The following is a 22,591-nucleotide window of genomic DNA, read 5'->3' as shown; positions in this document are numbered from 1 at the left end:
ACGTGCATACATCTGAAATAAAATAAGTAAAAGTTAAATCCTGCATCAAAACATCCTAAATTCTTCTATTGTAGCAAATTGTACTTAAAATATTAAAGTCTTTGGTAAAGTCTGGGGCAGGGGTGGAATGAAAGAAGAAAATAAATATTGTTGTGTATATATACTTTAAAAATGTAAAGTGTGTAAACAAATGGGATTCAATTTAACATTATAAAACTATGAAGATGGATCATTTCAATTCATACAAATAAGATATTAAATTTATAATCTCTTTTCTCAAATAGAAGTGCAGAATACGTTACCCTGGTCAGTTGTTTCCTCTTCCTGTCTCATCCATCCAGACTGTGAGCCCGAGGAATTCCTCCCTCGTCGTGAGTAATAGTTTTGCACATCTGCTGGTAGAGTCTTTCTCACAGCCCAACTAGATGCAGATGTCCACCCGGACCTATCTGCAGGTGTATCAAATGAGAACTCTTGCTCACTTTTCCGTTTATAGGGTTGCTGTTCTGCAAACTTGAAAGACTCATTCCCTGAACCATTTGAATTCCCTGAGAGGGGTTTTCGGTTTTGCCACCGATTTTCATTTTGATCTGTGTAGGCAAAATTACCTCTGTAAGTGCCTCTGCCACGGTTACCTCTACCACGGTTAGACATCCAACCTGAACCAAAGTTTTTATTCCAAGAATTCCCTGAATTTTCATTTCTATTTTCTTCCCAATGGGAATCTTTTAACTTTTCTGGATTTCTGGTCCTTGGATCAGGCCCAGAATTTATTGTTTCTGTTACCCAACTGGAGCAGTCATTTCTATGTTTGTCAGCAGAATTTGGATCATCAGCATCTGGACTGTCATTTTTTTCTTTTCTTGTATTTTCATTCTGTTTCTCTGGGTCATTCTTTCTGTACCGATCATTTCCTCGAGGACATCTCCAACCATCATTTGTCCATCTTTCCTTCCACCGAGGAGAGTAACTATCTCTGTCATTTCTACCAAATAATGAATTCTTACTCTTTGTTCTAGATCTTGATGGTGATCTAGAACGAGATCTGGACCTAGACCACCTTCTGGTTCTCCTTTCTCTATCTCTATCTCGATCTCTCCTCGATCCATCTCTATCACTTTCTCTTTCTCTGCTCCGGGACCTGGATTTTTCTCTTGGAGAGGAATCTTTCACTCTTGACTGAGATCTTCTATTCTCTCTAGAACTCTCTCTCTTTGGGGATAGTGATTCTGACCTTTTGCCTTCCCTAGTGCTATCTCTTTTTGGAGATCGAGACTGCGATCGCCTTTTTTCTCTTACAATATCCTTTTTTGGGGACTGAGAACGAGATTTTCTCCGTCCTCTTGCAGATTCTTTCTTGGGAGATGGTGATCGAGACTTCCTGCTTTCTTTTCCAGTTTCCCTTTTGGGAGATGGAGACTGAGACCGCTTCTTTTCCCGTGCAGCATCTTTGTTGGGAGACCAAGTTGTAGATGGGGAATGAAATCTAGATCTTCGAGTACGAGGCTTTTTGGCTTTATCTGTCATATCTACGGGGCTTTCAAATGGTTGAGATACAGTTTCAGCCTTTTCACTTACAGGATCAGAAGATGGAATACTAGTTTGAGAACCGTGCTCTGCAGAACTTTTGTTCAGTTGTTTAGCATCAGCATTTACAGACAGTTCAATTCCAGATTCATTCTGGTCACTGCAAAATGAATCACATTCCATAGGTATCATTTCATTATTGTCTTCACTCAAATGCTTCTGAATCTGTTCAATGTGTGTGTTAAGTAATTTTGTAGCTCTGGGATGTTCAACCAGGGATTCAGCCTTCTCTTCTAAAGATGTGTCTAATTTGATGTTAAGATTATTTTTTAATAAATTATTTTCAGAGTCTTGAATACTACTGAAATTTTCATTCCCTGAAGTATCACGTGTTGCAATTATTTCTGCATCTTCAGTTTCAACACGCCCAGGCAACTGAATCTCTGAGCTCACAACAGCTGTTTTGTCCACTGTTTGTGTAATTTCACCTTCAGAAGATTCTAATTTTGGGCTGTCTACAAGATGTTCTGCTTTTACTGAAGAATCTTTATCATCAATAATTTCTACTATAGGACTCCCTATAACCTCTTCATCATTAATACCTATAACTTTATCTTCATGACCCTCCACAACTTTTTCTGCATTAACCACTACCTCTGCATTCTCAGATAACTCACCTAGGCTTGGTACAGGTTGGTGTACTTCAACTTCAGATGCTGAATATGTAAGAGAATCATGTGGAGGATGATCTGTACATTTATCTGCTTTTACCTCTGATTCTGAAGGTCGAGATATTTGGTCTTGATTTTCTAGTGGATCACCTTCTTCTTCAGAAATATTTTTAGAAATCTCACTTTCTAAACAAAAAACATGAGCCTTGTTATCCGTATTCTCAACTTTTTGAACTTCCTCAATACCTGTATTCTCAACTTTTTGAACTTCCTCGATACCTGTATTCTCAACTTTTTGAACTTCCTCGATACCTGTATTCTCAACTTTTTGAACTTCCCCGGTATCTGTATTCTCAAGTTTTTGAACTTCCTCGGTATCTATATTCTCAAGTTTTTGAACTTCCCCAGTATCTCTATTCTCAACTTTTTGAACTTCCTCGGTATCTGTATTCTCAACTTTTTGAACTTCCTCCTCGGCTCCAACTAGAACGGGAGGATCTTGGATACAAGACTCAGAATGTGAAGATTCCTCTTTTTCCTCTGTATCATGATTCTCAGTATGTTCCTCACTTTCTTCTATTTGCTCACCGCAACTTTTCAAGTTATTAGCAGACTTACTTTCTACATTTGTCTGCACAGTACAAGTGTTACTACTTTCGTCACCTGACTGGTGCTCTTTCTCTAACACAGGTGGTGTGTCAGATTCCGCTGTTTCATCATCTACTGAATCACTGGAAGATGCTTTTTCAGGAGGAGGCACAGAGCTCCGAAGTTTCTTTTTCAGTAAAGGTGGTTTTCTTCCTCTTCTTACAGACTTCCGTTTTGGGGCCTGTCTTGTTTGCTTTTCTGACTCCGCTGAAGAAGAAACACTTACAGATGGATTACTGTTATCTGGGGCATCACACCCAGAATTATTTGATACTGGGGATCTCTGAGACTGAGTGACTGTTTCGGCTCTTGTGTTACGTGTAGATCTCCTTGTAGGAGTCGCTGCTGCAGGTTTTCGTCTTGATCCCCTGGTGGTTGATGTACCAGAAGTTTGCTTCTTCTCTTCTCCTTCTTGAGTATGTGCTAATGCATGTCCCATGCAAGACGTACCTAATATTTTATTTTAAAGAGTAAAAAGTAAGTATATGTTTCAATAAAAACCATAGTGTGGCTTCAGCTTATTTTAGCATAAAATAGACGTCTGTAACAGAATGAAACAAAATACACTTAGGAATCAAACTATGAATAAATGTACAGCTACTAGTATCTGAGTAGTATCAGTATTTCTCAGCTTCTTTTAATGCTCCTGAAATAAGTTATCACAAGATTTGAATCCATGTGGGCAATTTTATAGGAAAAAACAAATGAAAAACAAAAGAAAATATTTGGTCTAATAATTGCTATTTGCTTTATGAATTGGTATTACCTAGGCAAAATGCAAGAGAAAACAAGTTATCCACAAAGAAAGACTCAAATTATTTTTTCATAGTTAAGAAATAGGAGATGTTAATTCTAAAGGTCTATGGTTTGGACACTGAAGCCCTAAACAGAAGGGAGACTTCTAATCAGTCCTTGAAAACTAACTTGAAATTTCTTAAAATAAAAGGGATTTTCTAGTTTGAACAATTTTAAAGTCAAGTCACTGACCAAATATTTACAGAAATATTTAGACTTACGATTTAAACCTTATTTAACAGCTTTTCTAGGTCATCAACACTCACTTTTTATGAGATTGAAAAGCAGCTCATAATTTTTTAAAAAGTAGAAAAGAACTTCACAAACTTTACCAAAATTCTCTAAAGATATGGTACTTGTTGGAAAAACAGTTCTTGGCAACATAGAAGGGATGAGAGGAAGGACTTCTGTTTCAATATTCCAGGGTATAAAACCAATTCTGAAAATTCAAAACAAAATAAAGACATTTTTGTTTAAATGGTTTAAAAAAATTAAGCCAGCAATTTTCCAAATAAGGTTAGCAATATGAAAATACAGCATGCTTAAATTATTTTTTGCCCAAATAGTTAAAAATGTAAATTCAAGGTTACTCACTGTTCAAGGATGGCTACAAAAAAAACCCCCTTTAAATGCATATTTTTCAGATAAATTAATGGCAAAGGGAGATCATAGTAAACTTAAATATATAATAGTTGATTCTTCTTTTTTAAATAATTTTTTATCAAGATTTTTTTAGCTGTTATTTTTTCTGCTATTCTAAAATGACACTTGAATAATAAAATGCAGATTTTAACTGTGCAGTGTGATGACTTTTGATCACTGTACATATCTGTGTAACCATCACCCCAATAAAAAAAAATGAATCATTCCACCACTTGAGAGAGCACCTTCATGCCCTTTCCCCCATCCCCCTTTCTAGGCAACCGAAGAGAGAATTTTGTCAAATTAATCAAATAAAGGTTTTAAAGAAATTAATTAGCAAGATAAAAGGGAAATCAGTCCATGAGTTAATAAAAACTTAAATATTGGAAATAGAACTATACTACTTGAATTCTGAAGCATTTTATAGATACCAGTTTTTTGTTACATGTCTTTGTTTTATAGCGTACATCAAGGCCTCAAACATCAAAACATGTAACTTTTTAATTTTTATTTATTTATTTATTTAAAAATATATCTTTATTGATTTCAGAGAGAGGAAGGGAAAGGGAGAGAGACAGACAGAAACATCAATGATGAGAGAGTCATTGATCGCCTACAGCTCGCAACCTGGGCATGTGCCCTGACAGGGAATCGAACCCCAATCTCCTGGATCCTAGGTCAATGCTCAACCGCTGAGCCACACCCAGCTGGGCAAAACATGTAACTTTTTTAAAAACCTGATTTCTATTGCTATATTTTGAAATTCCTCCATTTAAAGATGATGGCTCTTCAAAGTTCCCTGTGTCTCTAAGGACCCGCTAAGACCCTAAAGTTTCTGTATGCAAACCCAATCCACTCTCAGCTTTTTTTCTGATTCATATTTGCTCATCAGTTCAGGTCTCCTAATAAGACTATCCTATCCAATATAAGGTGAGATTTTGGAGTACGGGAAGAGACGCTTGAAAAAAAATGTGCAACGTGTACATGTACAGAAATACATAACTGGAAGAAAAGGTTTCATATTATACATATCTGGACTTCCTAATTTTACTTCTATTTGTGTTACACTGTTATTCCTAGAGTGTGAGGGCCCCATGCACAACTACATTACAGTGCTATATGAAATAAAGTTCAAGTTACAGGCAACGACCTTAATCTTTATGTACAAGCTTGATTTAAGTATATATCATGTACCTAGCAATGTGCTAGCAGCTTCAGGACTTAAACTAAGAAAAGCCTAGATTATAGAAAGTCTTAAATGCCAGGGCAGAGTAGGGGCTTGATCAAATAATTACTTAAAGGTACATTTTGGAGAGGAAATAACATAATTAAAGCAGTGATTCAGCTAATAGCACATAGGTAAGATTGGAATGGGGAAAAGAGGGGAGGGAGAATGACAGATATAAATGCTATTACTAATAATGAATCTTATCAGTTAGGCACTATCCCTTTTAAATGAATCAGGTATCTACATTTATTAAACAGATAAAAAAACTCTTTAAGGGGTTCTTTAAATAGGAATCTTTGTTAGGTATTTGAAGCACCAAAGTATAATTTGCACAAAACTATCTTAGAAACATAACTACTAAATAAGATACATTTGAATGTAAGTATAAATGATATCTTATGCTCAAGTTAGCATTTAAACACTTCAGTGAACAATTTTTTTTTTTTACCTTCCAATTCCAGGCAATGTGTCAGGAAACCATGACAATTCCAGTTCCTGTCTCTTCTGCCTAATTAATGCACTGATTTCATTGACTTCTATAAATTCTGTACTAAAAGATAAATTTTACACCTTCATCAGAATTCCAAAACTTTAAGTTTAGGGTAACAATTAGGTTCATGATATATGCAGTTGTTTTCATATTTAGCATTATATATCACATTTAAAAGAATAAGAAACTTTTTCTATTTAAACACTTTAAAAATGAACTCATTCCTAAAGTTAGTAAAATATTTATATTATAAACCCAAATTATATTTATGATTCATAAAAATAATGCTTGAATTTCTATTTAAGTGATAGAATTTTTAAAAAGTCATTTCAGACTAATATCCTTACTTATTGAGAGAAAAAAACCCAACGCTATTTCTATTCCATGAACCAAAGCTATAGCAAGCAGTTCCAGCAGAAATTGTAAGTACAATAGTTTCCATCTGAAACTATGCAGAGGACAAAAAAAGAAAATCAAGGAAGGTACAGTTATTTTAACCAAAAAAAAAAAAAATTTTTTTTAAATGGGTATACTTCAGCATTTCAAAGGCTACTCAGATGTAAGTGCTTTCTTTGGTGCTTTGTCAAGCTCATATATTAAATTATACAATCATAATCTGTCTAGTTAGTTCAATCAACTCTATGTGATTTTAAAACTCCAACTTAGTTTTCAAATCCACATATATCTACTTCATATCTACTTGCCAGTCACTACGGATTCAAAGATGACTGGATCTACTCTGAAGGGCTCTGCTTTTCAGGGACTACTAGCTTACTTTTCTATCATATAAAAAGCCTGTGTAGCATAATTTATTATTAATGAAAACAAAACCCACCAGCATAGGCAAACCATTGCATTACAGAGTTTATCATTTTTGCTAAAACTAGTTTATTTTCCAAAAGAAACAAAAACCCAAAAATCAAGAAAAGAAACAAAAACCCAAAAATCAAGGTAGGCTTTCATAATGTTTGTTGAGCCTGAATATAAACTTTTACCGAAAGTTAATTAAAAGTAGAAAATACTAACCAGTAAGATCTACAGGTAAAAGAAGATTCTCCAGTGTGACTACTAGAAGAAAACATATTGGAGAAAAAATTTCTGAAGTACTGACTTGTACACTGATTTGATCTTCGAGGCTAGAAAAGTAAAAAGAGGTTAGTGAAACAGCAAACAAAAAAGCTCCATGATAGTAGGTAATAGTTGTATTTAAATATTTTTATATACCTAAGGTAGTAGGGTTATCTACTAAAAACCAAAAAGTATTATCTAAGAAAAAGATTTTCAACAAACCTTCTTTATCTTTATTGTTGCATTTTTCTTTCCTCCCACTGCACTGTATTTAATTTCTCCTGTACAAAGACACAAAAAGACCTGGTTACCTTGTCTTAATGTTTATTTTAAAAGGTTGTAAAACCAGTACTGATACTGACAAAAGAAAGTTAAAATATGTAAAAAAGTTGCACTTGAAATAATAGTACTTGCATTTACATAATTTTTCCAAATGCTACTTTTGTTATCTTGGTAAGCCACAGATACAAGAAGAATATAAGAGGCTCCAAGAGAGAAAACTGGTAAAGCATGTAATACTGCTATGCTTAGAGTATTAGTATTAAAATTCTAGTCAACATTTTCTGGCACCCTATGAATATTTAAGCCACCTTGTAATAAAAAGTATATATAAGAAGTCAAATTATTTAATATCAATAATGCACATCATATGTCGTTTTTCAGCTCTGACCTAAGAAACAGGTACTGTTAACTTACCTCAAGTAAGAGCTGACCTGGGAACCAGTCCATCAGCCCTTGTCAACTAGAAATTACCATTTAACCACTGGTACCATATTCAAATAAGTATCCTCTTTCCTCCTCAAACTTTATAATTAGAATTAGGAAAAGTAGAAGTGTTGATTAAAACAGCTTTCTGTTATAGAAATGTTTCTGGCTGCAGCACTTCTGACTTATTTTTTGGTGTTACCCGTCCCGTCTGGGAATATATTTCTATGGGATACGTACTTCCAGGTTAAGGAAGATAAAGGATAGTTTCTGCTAACCACAAAAATTGTGTTAGCATCTTTACAGATTACTGCTCTTAGTTTTTCTTTACCATCAAGTCTATGTTATTAGTCATCTATACCTGTCAATACACTTGTTGTCTGCAATAAATTGTGGCTGGTATTGTCATTGCTCTCTCCTCAAAGTCTACAGTGCAAATGACAACTGGTCTTTCACTCTTCAACCTTGCTTGCCTCACAAAGCGATTACTGACTTTGTTCAAAAGAAATCACCCTTGCCCAGTGGGTGTGGCTCAGCAGTTGAGCATTAATCTATAATCCAGGAGATTGGGGTTCAATTCCTGGTCAGGGCACATGAACAGGTGGCCGGCTTGATCCCCAGTAGGGGGCGTGCAGGAGGCAGCCGATCAATGACTCTTATCATTGATGTTTCTCTCTCTCCTTCCCGTTCTTTGAAATCAATAAAGATATATTTTTTTAAATAAATAAATTAAATAAATCACCCTAACTAGGAGCTCTGTTTCCTGCTATTAGAAGACCATATGTATTTGAGGTTCTTCTGTCAGTCCAGTGGGTTACAGCCTACTTTCTACTTAATAGCATACCAATTTCCCTTTAAGTTACTATATAATAACTGTTTGGTTTTGTGCTATTATCCATCCTTCACACATGTCCAACCAAGAACTGTTGTAACAAATATAATTTCAACACTGGGGAGAGGGGTGGCTGGCTGAGTTCCAGGAACTTATTTTCCTACCCTTTAATGTGTATTTAAGAGATATAGATTATTTAAATTGCTTAAAGAAGCCTGAAATAAAAATGTGTGATAGGTACCCAGACACTTTCTTAGAAATATTTCCTTAGCTAGATAGAGAATTGCGGTGTTGTAGCTACACAGTGACTTTCATGCCCTATGGGTGCTGAATTTTCTTCAGGTTTCATTCACTGAACACTTAATGAGTATGTACTGTTTACATAGCATTTCTTCACTTGCAAGCCTATCTTAGGAAGCCAGCTTTAGACAAAATGCTCTCTATGGGAAGAACTGTTAGTTTTCTGGCCAATGTTAAGTGTGAAAATGTAGTCCAAAAGGTATTTCACGTATTTCTGTGTAATTCTGAGGTAATAACTGAGCAACTCCAATAACAAAAATCAAGTGTTCAATACTGGTGGATTTGTCTAAATTGTTGTTTCCTGGAGATCATTTCACAAATCCACCCTACTAATCTATCTGCCTTTGGACAGCAGTGATACGTATTTTCATTTACTATTTATCCAAGTAATGCACACACATGCTTTAAGAAGTCAAAAAGCACTTTTAGGCTTATAAAGAAAAACTACAGAAATCCCTACTCTTGATTTTGTTCCCAAAAGCACTCATCATGTCCCTTAGCTGTTTCTTTTAATATTTCTCTCTTTATTTCTAAATAACATGCTTATACTAGTCTACCTTGTTGTTTTTTGGTTTCAGATATTTTCTAATTTTTTTTTTTAATTTAGAAACACAATTTTCAACCTTTTTCATCCCATGGCACATATAAACTAATTACTAAAATTCTGTGGCACTCCAAAAGATATATATTTTGCTAATCTGATAAAAAACAAAAACAAAACAGGTATAATTTTGATCCAGTCACATTTGGAGGCTGTTGTTGTGTTGGCTGTTGTCATTTTTTTATTTGACAATCTAAGAGAAAACAGGTCAGTGCTCCTGACTAAACAGTCAGGTATTACATGTTTTAAAAATTCTTGCAGCATGCCAGTTGAAAATCACTGCTATAGAAGGTAAAGACTTTCTTCTTATATCACTGACCTATCTCCTTTTCTGCCTCCATCCTAATGTTCTTTTTTGACATATCAACATTTGATATAAGCAATATTACATTATAACTATATAAACATTATTCACAGCTGAACCATATACTGAATTATGATTATTGTTCTTGTACAACTTCTTGCTTTTCCTAGGGTTAATAACTGCTTTGTTTTCTATTTTTTAAAATATATTTTGTTGATTTCAGAGAGAGAAAAGGAGAGAGAGAAACATCAATGATGAAAGAGAGTCACTGATGGGCTGCCTCCTGCAGATCCCCTCCACCCCCGCTGGGGATCGAAGCCAAAACTGGGGCATGTGCCTTGACCGGGAATCAAACAAAGATCTCCTGGATCGATGCTCAACCGCTGAGCCACGCCAGATGGGCTCCTTGTTTTCTTATATTAACAATCATTAAGTTAGGCAATTCTACAACAAAAAAATCTCTTAATATACTTAAACACAACTCAGTTGCCCACTGTCTCAGAAATACTCTTCCTTTTTCTTGCTCCAACTTGACCTGGTAACTCTTTAAAAGGTGCTGTTCAACTGTCATTCCAGGACTCCTCTAACATCAATCTGATATCCCAATTATCTTTTACCTGGGTTGGAACTCATTTTCTGAATCTCATTGTCCCTTCATTACTTCCTCATTTAGTGAAGTATACATAACCTTCAGTAGAATTCTGAGAAGAGGTGCGGGACAATGAATTTTTGAGCTCTTATGTGTTTGAGAATGTCTTTATTTTACCCTAACACCTAGTTTGGGCAGGGTATAGAATTATCTAGGTTAGTAATTATTTTCCCCAGAATTTTCAAGGCATTGCTCCACTGCTCCATCTGTTAACATTCTTTTATACATGGTGTTTTCTCTCTCTAGAAGCTCTTAGGATATTATGATCTGCAGGGTTCTAGAATTTTATTAAGCACTTAGTGTAGTTCTTTCCTCATTTACTAGGTGTTAGGTTATTTCTTTATCTGAATACTCACACTCTACTATTCTGAGAAATTTTCCTTTGTAGTAGTGTCCTTAATAACTTTCTGCCTTTTGTTTTACCTTTCCTTACTGAAATTTTATTACGCAGTATTGAACCTCATGGGCTACTACTTTACCATCTCTTTGACTTTTTGTACTACTTTTGAGATTTCTCAGCTTATTGTCCATTCCTGTTGAATTTTTAAATTTCTGCTATAATATTTTTAATTTCTAAAAGTTTTTTTTAAGTCTTGTTTTGTTGATGAAATATCCTTTCTCTTCTCTCTGAGGATATTAACTTTTAAGTTCTTCCCTGTTTCCCAGCACTGAGTTGTTCTATTAGATTCCTTTTATTTCTTTTTTGATCTCTATTATATTGGCCCAAGGTTTTCCTCAAACATTTGGTGATCCTTCAGACCGATGAATGTCAGAGGGATGGAGGAGGGTGGGTGGGTGGAGGAGGAGAGATTAACCAAAGAATTTATATGCATATATGCACGACGCAAGGACACGGACAATGGTGTAGCGAGGGACTGGGGAGGGAGGGGGGCAGGGTGGAATGGGTCATTGGGGAGAAAAAGGGACATCTGTAATATTTTTAAAATAAACAAACAAAAGATGTAAAAAAACCCAAAACATTTGGTGATCCTTGATTGTTTGTGGGACACTAAAATACTGACTGATAATGGCGTGGATGGGTGGTCCATAGCCTTTCAACCAATGGGTTTCACTGTACAGCAGGGGTGGGGAATGTCTGACCCTGCCAAGGCAATCACAGGTGGGACTCAAAATTCAATGAATCTAGGAGCTTTTATCATAGCTAATTTTAAAGTTGGTAATTTTGTATGTCCTGCGAATGATGTTATAATATCCAAATGGCCCTTGGCAGAAAAAAGGTTCCCCACTCCTGCTTTAGACAGTAAGTGCCCAGTCTTTTCCTGGGTAGTCTCCTTCCCCTTTCCTGTTCAGCCAGGAATCTGCAGGATAAACTTAAAAAAAATTTTTTAAAAATATATCTTTATTGATTTCAGAGAGAGGAAGGGAGAGGGGAGAGAGAGAGAGAAACATCAATGATGAGAGAGTCATTAATCAGCTGCCTCCTGCACACCCCTCACTGGGGATTGAGCCAGCAACCAGGGCATGTGCCCTGACCAGGAATCTAATCAAGATCTCCTGGATCCTAGGTCAATGCTCAACTGCTCAGCCACACCAGCCGGGCTATTTTAAAATTTTTTAATCAATTCTGTTTTTTAACACCACCCCATATCCCTTGCCTTCAGAGATAATGGAGGCCTCCAGATCTCTGAAGATAGTCTAGGGTTCTATTGTATGTGAACTGATTTAATTTTTAACTCCATTCTCCCCATGAAGACTTAGGTTTCAGCTTTCTGCTAAGAGAGTTTACCATTCACCTTGTACAATCACTTTCAAGCTTCTATTCTGTGGATTCTCTTATCTGCTGTCTCTTCTCTCCAGTTCTCTTAAAATTTTTCTTTTCATTCCTTTGTCATTTTAGTAGGGTTCTGGGAGGGATTAGAGAATTAAAATGTGCTCAATCTGCTATGCTTAACTGAAAGCTTGTCTTATTTGTTTGAATTCAGCATATCTCAAACATGTTTCACGAACCACTAATCCCAAAAGATGTTTCATGAAAACACCTTTTTCTATAATATAACCCCATACAGTAAAGGCTTTGAGTCAGAGTCCAGTGCCTGGCAGGCACCCAATTAAAGTTTGATTAATTTATTTCACAGTTAATAAAGGTATAATTAAGTGGATTTAGCATGATTTAAAGAAGTACTCTATTAAGAAATGGAAATGGATGAAAAGGGGGATACCTTTACATACTACACCAATCATAAACTCTTAGCCCAAAGAACAAAGTATATAAAAGAGCTTAAAAATTTAAAAAAACAGTATGATAATTCAGTTATCTTGTTTACCTGAAGAATGAAAGTGACATTTCCTTAACAAGTTTGCCAAAAGGTATGCTAGGTCTTTTACAATACTAGTAGTAAGGCAACACCATCTTCATTAAATGAAAAAACTAAACAGTTTATAAAGTTTTCCCAGAGTCATAGATAATTTAATGGAAAAACCAGTACAAAACCCAAAGGGCCAACTTCCAATAAGATTGTCTAACATGCCTGCTAAGTTTTAATTAACAGTCTACTAATAATTTTTAATCCAGATAAAAGAAGTTCACAATGTCATATGCTCTATTCATTCGTTTGTGTATAACGTAACTTCAGGTAGAAAGTCACATAAATGTTCAAATGTTGAACAGTCCCTTCTTGCTTCAAAAAACTTTAAGAAATTAAAAAAGCTAAAACTGAGTTCTAAAATCTAGCCAAGCAATCTTAGATAAAGAGACAGACAACATTTTCTCAAAATGTTCTTTGATAAAAAGGAATTTAATTTAAATTATCCTCAGTACACCATGATTTCTGTTCAGTGTAGCTGAGTAAATAAAGATGTACTTCCCACTTACTCTACCTTCACCTTAACTTTGTCTCTTATTTCTTGCTCAGTCATGACAGGTTCATTACTGCCCCTAACTTTGGGACAATTACAAGTAACATTTACAGGTTCCCTTAGTCCTCTAATAAGGCCATTTATTAATAATATCCAAGAAATCTCATAAAAAATGTGAAAGTTAAAGGGTAAAATTCTTAAAGGTTCTATGGTTTATGAACTTTAGCTTAAAAAAATAAAATAAAAAGACTGATATCTATCACATTTCTGAAAGATAAGGCAAAATAATCAGTTAGTTGTTATACTAAATAGGGAGCAGACGCTATGCTATCAAAATGATAATTTTATATTAAGAATTATTTTTTAACTCAAAAGTGCATCCAAAAAAGCCATCAGAATAAGGCAATAGTTTGAGTTATAAAGCTTGCAAACAAGCATATAGTGAGAGGCTTAAGGTGGGTAACATTAACGCTATCATGCTTTAGCATGATTCTATAGTGAGAAGAGGCGTTGGATATGTTAGCTGTGTGATCTTGGTTGAGATATTTAGCCTTTTAAAATTGTTTTAAAATTTAATTATAAATTTAAAAATTTATGATCAATACAAATTATGACAGATTTTGAACATTCCATAAAGTATATAAAATGATGCCTACAGAGTAGGTTTAATTAATGTTAACATTTAGCTAGTTTTACTTTACATTAACCTCTTCGTCTTCTTCCTTCACTAGAGGAAGTTAAATTCCTGAAGTTAGTGGTATCATTCTCACATATTTTTATTAAGCTTTCCAAGTCTCAGTTTCCTGTTTGTTACATCCATTGATCAGTTCGTTATCAGAGAGTTGTAGCCAAAGGCAAATAATAAGTACTTAATAAGCATTACCACTGGAAAATGCTACATAGAAAACACAATTACTACCCACAAGAAACCTACCAGAAAAAAATAAAACACAAAACAAGACAGCATACTGTATTTCACTGAAGTTAACTGTAAGACCTTGAATTATATTACGTACCACTATGACGGGAAAATGGCTAATTCTTATAGTACATTTTTTTAAATTACAGAAAATTTCAAATATAAAAGAAGAGAGACTAGCATAATGAAGTCCCATATACCCATATTCCAACTTCCACAATTATTAATTCATGTCCAATGTTAGTCTGTCTACTACCTACTCAAGATCTTTTTGAAACAAATTCTGGACATCAGATGATTTAATGTATAAATATTTCAGTGTATAACTAAGTCTAGAAGGTAAGTGTTCTTTGGGAAAAGAATCAATACCATTACCACAAGTAAAAAAATTTTTTTAACTTCAAGAATTCCTTAATATCAAACACCCAAAGTTCAATTTTCCCCAATTGTCCATAAAGTTACATTTTTTACAACATGTTGGAATATGGATCCAAATAAGATCCATACATTGTGACTGGCTGAATGTTTCTTTGTTAATCTACAGGTTCTCCTCTATCCCTATGAAACTTTATGGAATTTTCTGACTAAAGAAATCAGGTCAGCCCTGGCCAGTTTGGCTCACTGGTTAGAGCATGGGCAGTCTGACTGAAGGGTCTCGGGTTCCATTCTGGTCAAGGGCACATAACTCAATTGCAGGCTCAATCCCCAGCCCCAGTTGGGGCGAGTGCCTGAGGCAACCAATTGGTGTGTCTCTCTCACATCAATGTTTCTCTCTCTCCTTTCTCTCTCTCTTTCTCTCCCTTCTACTCTCTCTGAAAAGCAATGGAAAAAAGATCCTTCCATGAGGAGTAAAAAGAAGAAAGAAACCAGGTCATTTGTTTGTGGTCTCAATTTTGCTGATTGTATCCCCCGTCACTTAACATGCATCTCTTGTCTCTGTACAACTTGTAAATTAGTAGTTAAATTTCTTAATAAGGTACAGGTTTGTCTGGTTTGGTTTTCAGGTTTTTTGGGGCACACTATTGCATATTTGCTGTTATGTACTTCCATAAAGGGTTTTTTGTTTTTTAAAATGTCTTTAGTGAGTTCAGAAAGAGGAAGGGGGAGGGGGAGGGAGAAACATCAATGATAAGAGAGTCATGATTGGCTGCCTCCCGCACATCCCCTAGTGGGGGTCGAGCCTGCAACCTGGGCATGTGCCCTGACTGGGAATTGAACCAGGATCTCCTGGATCATAGGTTGATGCTCAACCGCTGAGCCACACTGGCCGGGCATAAAGGGGTATTTTTAATGTATGGTTGTCTCTCTTTTTGTGATGTTAACAGCCATTGTTGATCACTTCCTAGATCTATTAATTCATTAGTTTACAAAATGCTAATATTCAAATTCTTTATTTTTACTTTCAATTATTTGCTGAAATACTTCTAAAAATATTTAACTTTCCTTTATTACCTGTTCAGTTATCCTGATGAACACTTTATTTAGGAAAGGCAACATAGATGTTTGGACCTATTCTTTTATAAATGTACCGGTTTTCACAATGAGTTAATTTCTTAGCATCCTCCAAAATAGGCCAATTAGTTTTTATGTTTACTTAAACCTGAGTAATTTTCATTAAACATAATATCTAAATACAAACTATTTCATCAGGTATATAATGTATTTCAATGCAGGAAAAAATGTAACTGGCCATGTCAGATGCATTAAACTCCCCAAGTAAAAAGCAGTCTCATAGAAAACTAACTACTAAATGGATAATCAATAAGCACTCAGTACCCCACAAATGAATCCAAGCTCATTCAATTAAGACATTTCCACATAATTACCTTGGTCACCCACTTATAAAAGTAAAATGAGTATTTCTGCCTATCCTAAACCAAACAAATGACTTCAGACATCTTCACTTACATAGACACAACATTAGGTTACAGGCCTTGGACAATGATAACATTCTGGCATGAATAAACTTTTTGAAAAAAACTATAATTTAAAATTAGCTGTTCAATATTAAATTAGCTTAGGATATACACTAAAAACTTTAGTATTTCACATTCTGAATAGTAAAACAAATTCTCAAATCCAAATAAATCACCGATGCTTATAAATAGTCTTCACTACACTGAAGCACTTTCGGTTAGATTTGCCTATATCTCTCTCTTTAAAAGTAAGTCCAGGCAAGAGACACTATGTTTAAGTATAAACATATACTTAAAGAAAATTATAATAGACTTAAAACTAAGATCGACACAGTGAGAGCAGGCCAAATTATCTAGGGAAAATCTATAACATCATTTAATCTTCCTCAGCAGTTAACTTTGTATCAGATCCTAGAGTTACCAAACAAAGTCTATCCATTAGAACAGGATGCTAATCTACAATGATGGGGGGGAAAAAGACGTTTGATATCTAGGTTCGTTAACAAAAGAAAAATGCTCATCTAATCATTAAGTCCTTTTAATGCAATTTCATTTTAATAGTAAATTATCAAAGGCAGGACATTTATTAACCTGTAAATCTAGGATCTATAAACCTGAGAGATTATGTTAATTCAAGTAAGAAATAACAATAACAACCAAATTGGCATTCATAATGTAAAACAATGAAGTTGATTATAATTTACTTTATTAATGAAAAACAAGTTCATTAATTCTTTATTATCTATAAAGAGAAATTCATTGTAACCTAGCCTGGAAATTAAATGTTCACGTTCTTGCTTACAGTTAATAGTAAGTTGTTCTTTAGAACAGGATACATAGCCTGAGCTCCAAAGAGGAATCACAAGGCACTACAGCGCCATTTTTCTCAGGCCCTGCCCCATACCGTTCCTGTACTAAAGAACTATGTACTAGATAAAAACAAAAGACAGGAATATTTAACTGCTCATGTAGATACATAAGAGGTGCTTTATTTCCTCTAAAGTTTCAAATTAGAAGTGTGGCTAGAGGCCAAACACACTTCCTCTGGGGACCGTGAATTATCTTCTCACTGTCACAGACTTACCTTGCTACAGCTTACCTTACTTTATCCCATCTCCCCTAAGTTCTTCTGCACTAGTGAGTGGAGTAAGATCATAATGTAGGTTGCTAAACACCAAGTAATTGAAAAATACCCTTTTCTTCTCCCCACTCCCCACCCCCCACACACTGCACTCTCCTCTTCCCTTCCTCCAAGCTGAGCATAAAAAAACCAAAATGGGCAGGGAACAGCATAAATAACTCCATGAAAGCAGTTTACATAGGATTTAGCAGAATATACAGAGCTCAGTAGAGTCCTATACTCAACTGTTTTCCAAACCAAAATGTCACTAAAGTAAGAAACAAAAAAAGGTTGAAAACAAAAGTAAAAAGCCACTTACTACGCATCTTCAAGTCATAAGGCTTTGCACTTAATAGATCTTCTCCTATGATGTTTTTTCTGTAAACATCAAAAAAGAAATAATTAACATAATACTGTCATTTTGCTCATTTATTTTCAATTCCTTGCCCTCCAAAATGAAATTCATTAGGTATTGAGTTTCACATTCTAGCAAAGAAAGTACAACTAGTTGCCTCTCCCCATTCCAGTGACTCACAATGGAGGTTTACTACCAAGAAACAAAATACCACTGCAATCCCTTTCTCTAAAACTGGCAGAAATTACCAGGAAGAAAGGGTATCTGTCAGGGTTTTCTGTTTAGATGGGACAAACAACAACACTGAATGGATACTGCTGAAGTGCTGAAGAGACTAGGCATATGTAGTAAACATTAGACTTAATGGGAGGAATGCTAAAAAAATTTCCAAAAGACTCTAAAAATAATGTACTGTTAATACACCATAGCTGAGAGATTTTCCACTTTGGGAGAAATTAAGGGTCTGACTAGATGGGCAAAAACCAAATTATTATTTTGTGTATTATTTCCATATACCATCCCCCCACCATATGTCCCTGAGAAAAAGCATTTAAGCATGTGGACTACCTCAGCTGAATTAGACCCTCTGTATGACCCTGTTATAGGTCATATAGTGATGACCACTGTATACTCAGCAACAGCCAAGAGAACTGGGGTAACTTAGAGAAAGCAGAGAAATATATATCCATGACACTGTCACAGCCAGTGATAGGAGCTATGTTAAGAATGAAGTTAGCAAAAGTATTTCTTCATTATACCTGGGAAAAGTGTGCTATCTATTATGTAAACATATATACATGAATCAAAACTGACTCAGATACAGTTAAAAGAAAATGCAAATAAAATCTACTCTAATGCAATTAACATGGGTTTATGGGTGGGCTCTTGCAGTGGGTGTTCCATGAATCCCTTAAAATCATATACAAAGTTTTGTCTGCAAGTATGTTTTATGACATGTTTTTCTGGAAGAAGGTGTCCTCACCTTTCTCCAGATTCTCGAAGTCCATAACTTCCCAAAAGTTAAGATCCAGAGAGCTATAGTATTATAAATTAGTTGCCTGATTCAATAAATCTCAGGGACTCTGTCAACTATTTTGGTGACTAAATAAATTTACTCTCTTAAGAAATTAGTATTCTGATGAAATATGCTAATGAACTATAGAAATATGAATTTGACAGTATATTGATTCAAGAATACAACTTTTGGATAGTTCTAAATATATTTTAGATCAAAACGGGCTTAAATTTTAAATGTACCAGAACAAGTTATTTTAAGTATTAATAATAAATTAATTTCCAGTATATTACTAACTCAATTTAGATAAAAATACTATGTTAGATACCTATTAAACTCGAGTACTAAGCGCTGTATTTCTAGGCAATTATGTTTTAACAATAGCAATTAAAGAAACAAATTGAAACATATTAAAAAATTTTTTAAACATAAATGTTACAGTAGGTAGCAAAAATACAAAGAAGCAAAATGAGAAAGTAAGTTGCTTGAATTATGATTATCTCATAAAGTTTGGTGGGCTATACCATTAGTTACTTTCTACTTTTTGTCCATAAAGACTAGAGCAGTGCTACTCAAAACGTGGTCTGTGCACCAGTGCTTTATCCATTATTGGTTGTGATATGTATGACAATGAGTAAGCATTCAGAAAATTTTATACTGCTGTAGCATTTTTATTTTACAAACATATCAATCTAATACCAAATTAGGGAAAAAAAAGAAAACAAAAAACCCCAAAACTAAGAAAACCAATTCATCAAAGAGTTCAAATTATATTCTCAGATTTCAGTTGGCCCTTCCTTAAATGATCAAGTACATACTTTAAAAGAGGTAATTAAATACATTTAAACCCCATATCATTTTTAAAAAGTATTCATTTTTATTACTAGCTACCTTCTGATTCTACACATATGGATTCCACTTTTCAAGTTCATCACTAACCTCATACAGCTTTTAGAATTTTCATGACAGGAGAGCTGTTTCTTAAAAGAGCTCTTGTTTATCTTGTCTTTTGTTTCTCTCAACTGTCTTTTTACTTGAACCTATGAGAAAAGCAAAAATCACCTCTTTAGAGTGATAATCCAGTATCACAAATGATAACCTATCAATTCTCCTTTGAAAAAATAAAAAATTAAAGAAACAAAATTGTTTGAATGAAACGCTAGCCCAAATACACATGCCTATTCATTCAAGCATGCTAAACCATAAATTTAATACATGTGCTAAGCTCTGGGGAAACAAAATAGTGGGAGACAGGCACATAAACAGGTTAAGTACTCATAACAGAGAGATAAACACAGATCAGCATATATACTACTGACTAAAAATTAACTCTAGAAAAGACTTTAATGAGTAGATGATTTATCAGTTCATCTTAAAGAATGAGTAAAATTTGTCTAAGGAAAAAAATTACTCTAAATTAAGGAAACACAGAAGCGAATGCAGATGGGGAAGTTAATATAAAGTATTAGGACCAGATTATAAAGGGACTTGAATAATGAAACAATTCTATAGGAACCAGAGAATAAGTGAGGTTTTTAAAGGAAATAAATGAGATGATCAATTTTTTAAATTTTTTTAATTTAAGGATTAACTTTGGCAGTTATGTGAAGAATCAAGTAGTTAAGGAGAAACTATAAAAGCCAGGAAACCACAAGAAAGCTCTTACCATACACAGTCTAGATTTACCGTCTGAGAAAACAGTCACCAGCCACATGTAGCTACTGCGAACTTGAAATGTGGCTGGTCTGAATTGAGAAGTACTCTAAGTGTAAAATATACACAGGAGTTCAAAGACTTAGGACAACAACAAAAAGAGAAAATCTCCCAATAATAATTCTTTAAAAATATTACATGTTGAAATAGATGTTGGATTAAATAAATTATATTATAAAATCTGTTTTTGTTTTGTACACTTTTCACATGGTTATTAAAATTTTTGAATTACAGAGTGGCTTATATATCAGAAGAACTGGTCTTGATGTCAGCATGAGAGCCTACAAGAGGTAACAGCAGAGGCATGAAGAAGAAACAAATTTAAGACACTGAGCAGAAGGAATAGGCAAAGGAGGACGGGGCAGAGAGAAAACAATGGAGAACTCCTGACGATTTTTGGGTATGTCAATGTTTATTCCTTTTGTATTACAGACGGAGATGTCCAATGAGTGGCTGAAAATACAAATCTGGTTCTAAGGAAAAAGATCTAGGCTAGTGACACAATTTTGGAAGCTATACCAATATAGATAGTACTGACAGCTACTGAAGTAGTAGAGAAGACTGAGGGGGAAAGTATACTTAGAGAACTGAAAGAAGATCCTATGAGGGGTCCCAATGATTTAAGAAAAGGTAAGAAGGGCAGGGACATGGCAGAGAAGATTGTAAAAGGTCAGATAAGTAAAAGAAACAAACATACACACATACACACATACTAACATACATACCCATAGGAGAAGTATAACCTAGAAGCCAAAGGAAATAAAGGTAAACAGCATTACATGCAGAAATGAGGGGATTGGCCCGTCAGAGATTATTCTGGCCCTTAGCGAGGACAGCTTTAGTAAAAACAAAATGACAGAGGAATGTTCAATGGAACAGAGGTTGAGAAAATGGAGTAAGCAAGTATAGATGTCTCATTCAAGTTCCACTGTAAAGGGTAAAGGACAGTAAGTGAAGATTCCAAAGAAGCAAAGGTCAAAATTCAAAGGGAAATACTGAGAGTACATGGATAATATCACATTTAAGAAATACCTTTTCTAAGTTTCACAAAATTAGATTAACAGTACACCAAACTTTTAATGTAAGTACAAGCCTCACTAAATAAAACAAATTTCTATTCCAAGCAATGTAACAAAATTTTACAAGAAAATATCTTTAGAAACTAGCTCATGCTAATGAATTCTTAGCAATATAACATATAGTCTAGAAAAATGGAGAACATGTCTTTCAGAGAAATTATGCTTTAATTTTGATTATATCACACATTTATATCCTTTCTCCAAGATACTGATTTGCACAGATGTCCAGACTTAACACAATTACAAGTAAAATGATTTTTCATGCATCTTTTATTTGAATTGCAGCCTTATTTGTATATAGAGACTCATCTGTTAAAAATATATCAAAACAAATTATAAATACCTACAATGAGAACATCTAATGCTTAAATAGTTGTACGTTGTTTCCATATCCCTTCCTACTCACACAGACAGCAACTGAACTATCATGGACTTATAGTGCTACCTGGGAACAGTTTTTCCCATCAATGGCATCATACATGTATGTATTCATTATTCCCATTTTTAGTTATATATCCTTTGTGACTTGTTAGATACCTCAAGAAATCTCTTAAAGACAAACACCATATGATTTCACTTATATGTGGAATCTAATGAGCAAATTAGAAACAGACTCACAGACACACGGAACAAACTGACAGCTGTCAGAGGAGAGGGAGGTTGGGGGGCTGGGTGAAATAAGTGATTAGGCAAAAAAAAACCCCAAAACTCATAGACACAGACAACAGCATGGTGATTACCAGAGGGAAAGGGGGATGGGGCAGGTAGAAGAGGGTAATGGGGGTGTAAATGGGGACAAAAAGGAGACTTGACTTTGGGTGGTGAACACACAATATACAGACGATATAGAACTGCACACTTGAAACCTATATAATTTTATTAACCAATGTCATCCCAATAAGTCAATTAAAAATAAATAAAATAATTTTCTCTTAAAAACAGTCATGGTCATGGGGAAAAAAGACTGAGAACTTCTTTTGCTATAAGGGACATTCTTGGAACAAGTGGCAGTATCTGATTAAAATATATAAATTATAAAAAAAAAGAAACCTTTCTGTAATAGTCCTTGATTTTATTTGGTAGTGTTTTTATTGTTTTTTAAGAAAATTTATCTTTATTGTTGACAGTATTACAGATGTCTCCCTTTTATCCCCCATTGACCCCTTCCACCCCACCCCCACCCCTGCCCAAGGTCTT

General features: G+C 34.6%; 1 protein-coding gene across 6 annotated transcripts in view; it reads right to left on the bottom strand.

Moving 5' to 3' along the window:
• SCAF11 (SR-related CTD associated factor 11) overlaps nt 1-22,591 on the bottom strand; it is a 69,213-nt gene that overhangs the window by 3,775 nt on the left and 42,847 nt on the right. For 5 of the 6 annotated variants that reach the window (XM_081130542.1, XM_081130544.1, XM_081130546.1 and 2 more), the window contains 7 exons: nt 19,542-19,642; nt 17,552-17,610; nt 7,292-7,350; nt 7,028-7,137; nt 5,960-6,061; nt 3,974-4,080; nt 303-3,296 (listed from right to left, as the gene is read on the bottom strand). In XM_081130542.1, coding sequence (XP_080986668.1) covers nt 303-3,296; nt 3,974-4,080; nt 5,960-6,061; nt 7,028-7,137; nt 7,292-7,350; nt 17,552-17,610; nt 19,542-19,642 — 3,532 coding nt within the window. The remainder of the gene's footprint in view (nt 1-302; nt 3,297-3,973; nt 4,081-5,959; nt 6,062-7,027; nt 7,138-7,291; nt 7,351-17,551; nt 17,611-19,541; nt 19,643-22,591) is intronic. The other variant, XM_081130543.1, reaches the window with a different exon arrangement.

Source organism: Miniopterus schreibersii (genome assembly GCF_964146895.1).
Source record: "Miniopterus schreibersii genome assembly, chromosome: 2".
NCBI lineage: Eukaryota > Metazoa > Chordata > Mammalia > Chiroptera > Miniopteridae > Miniopterus > Miniopterus schreibersii.
This window is presented reverse-complemented; position numbering and strand designations above follow the sequence as displayed.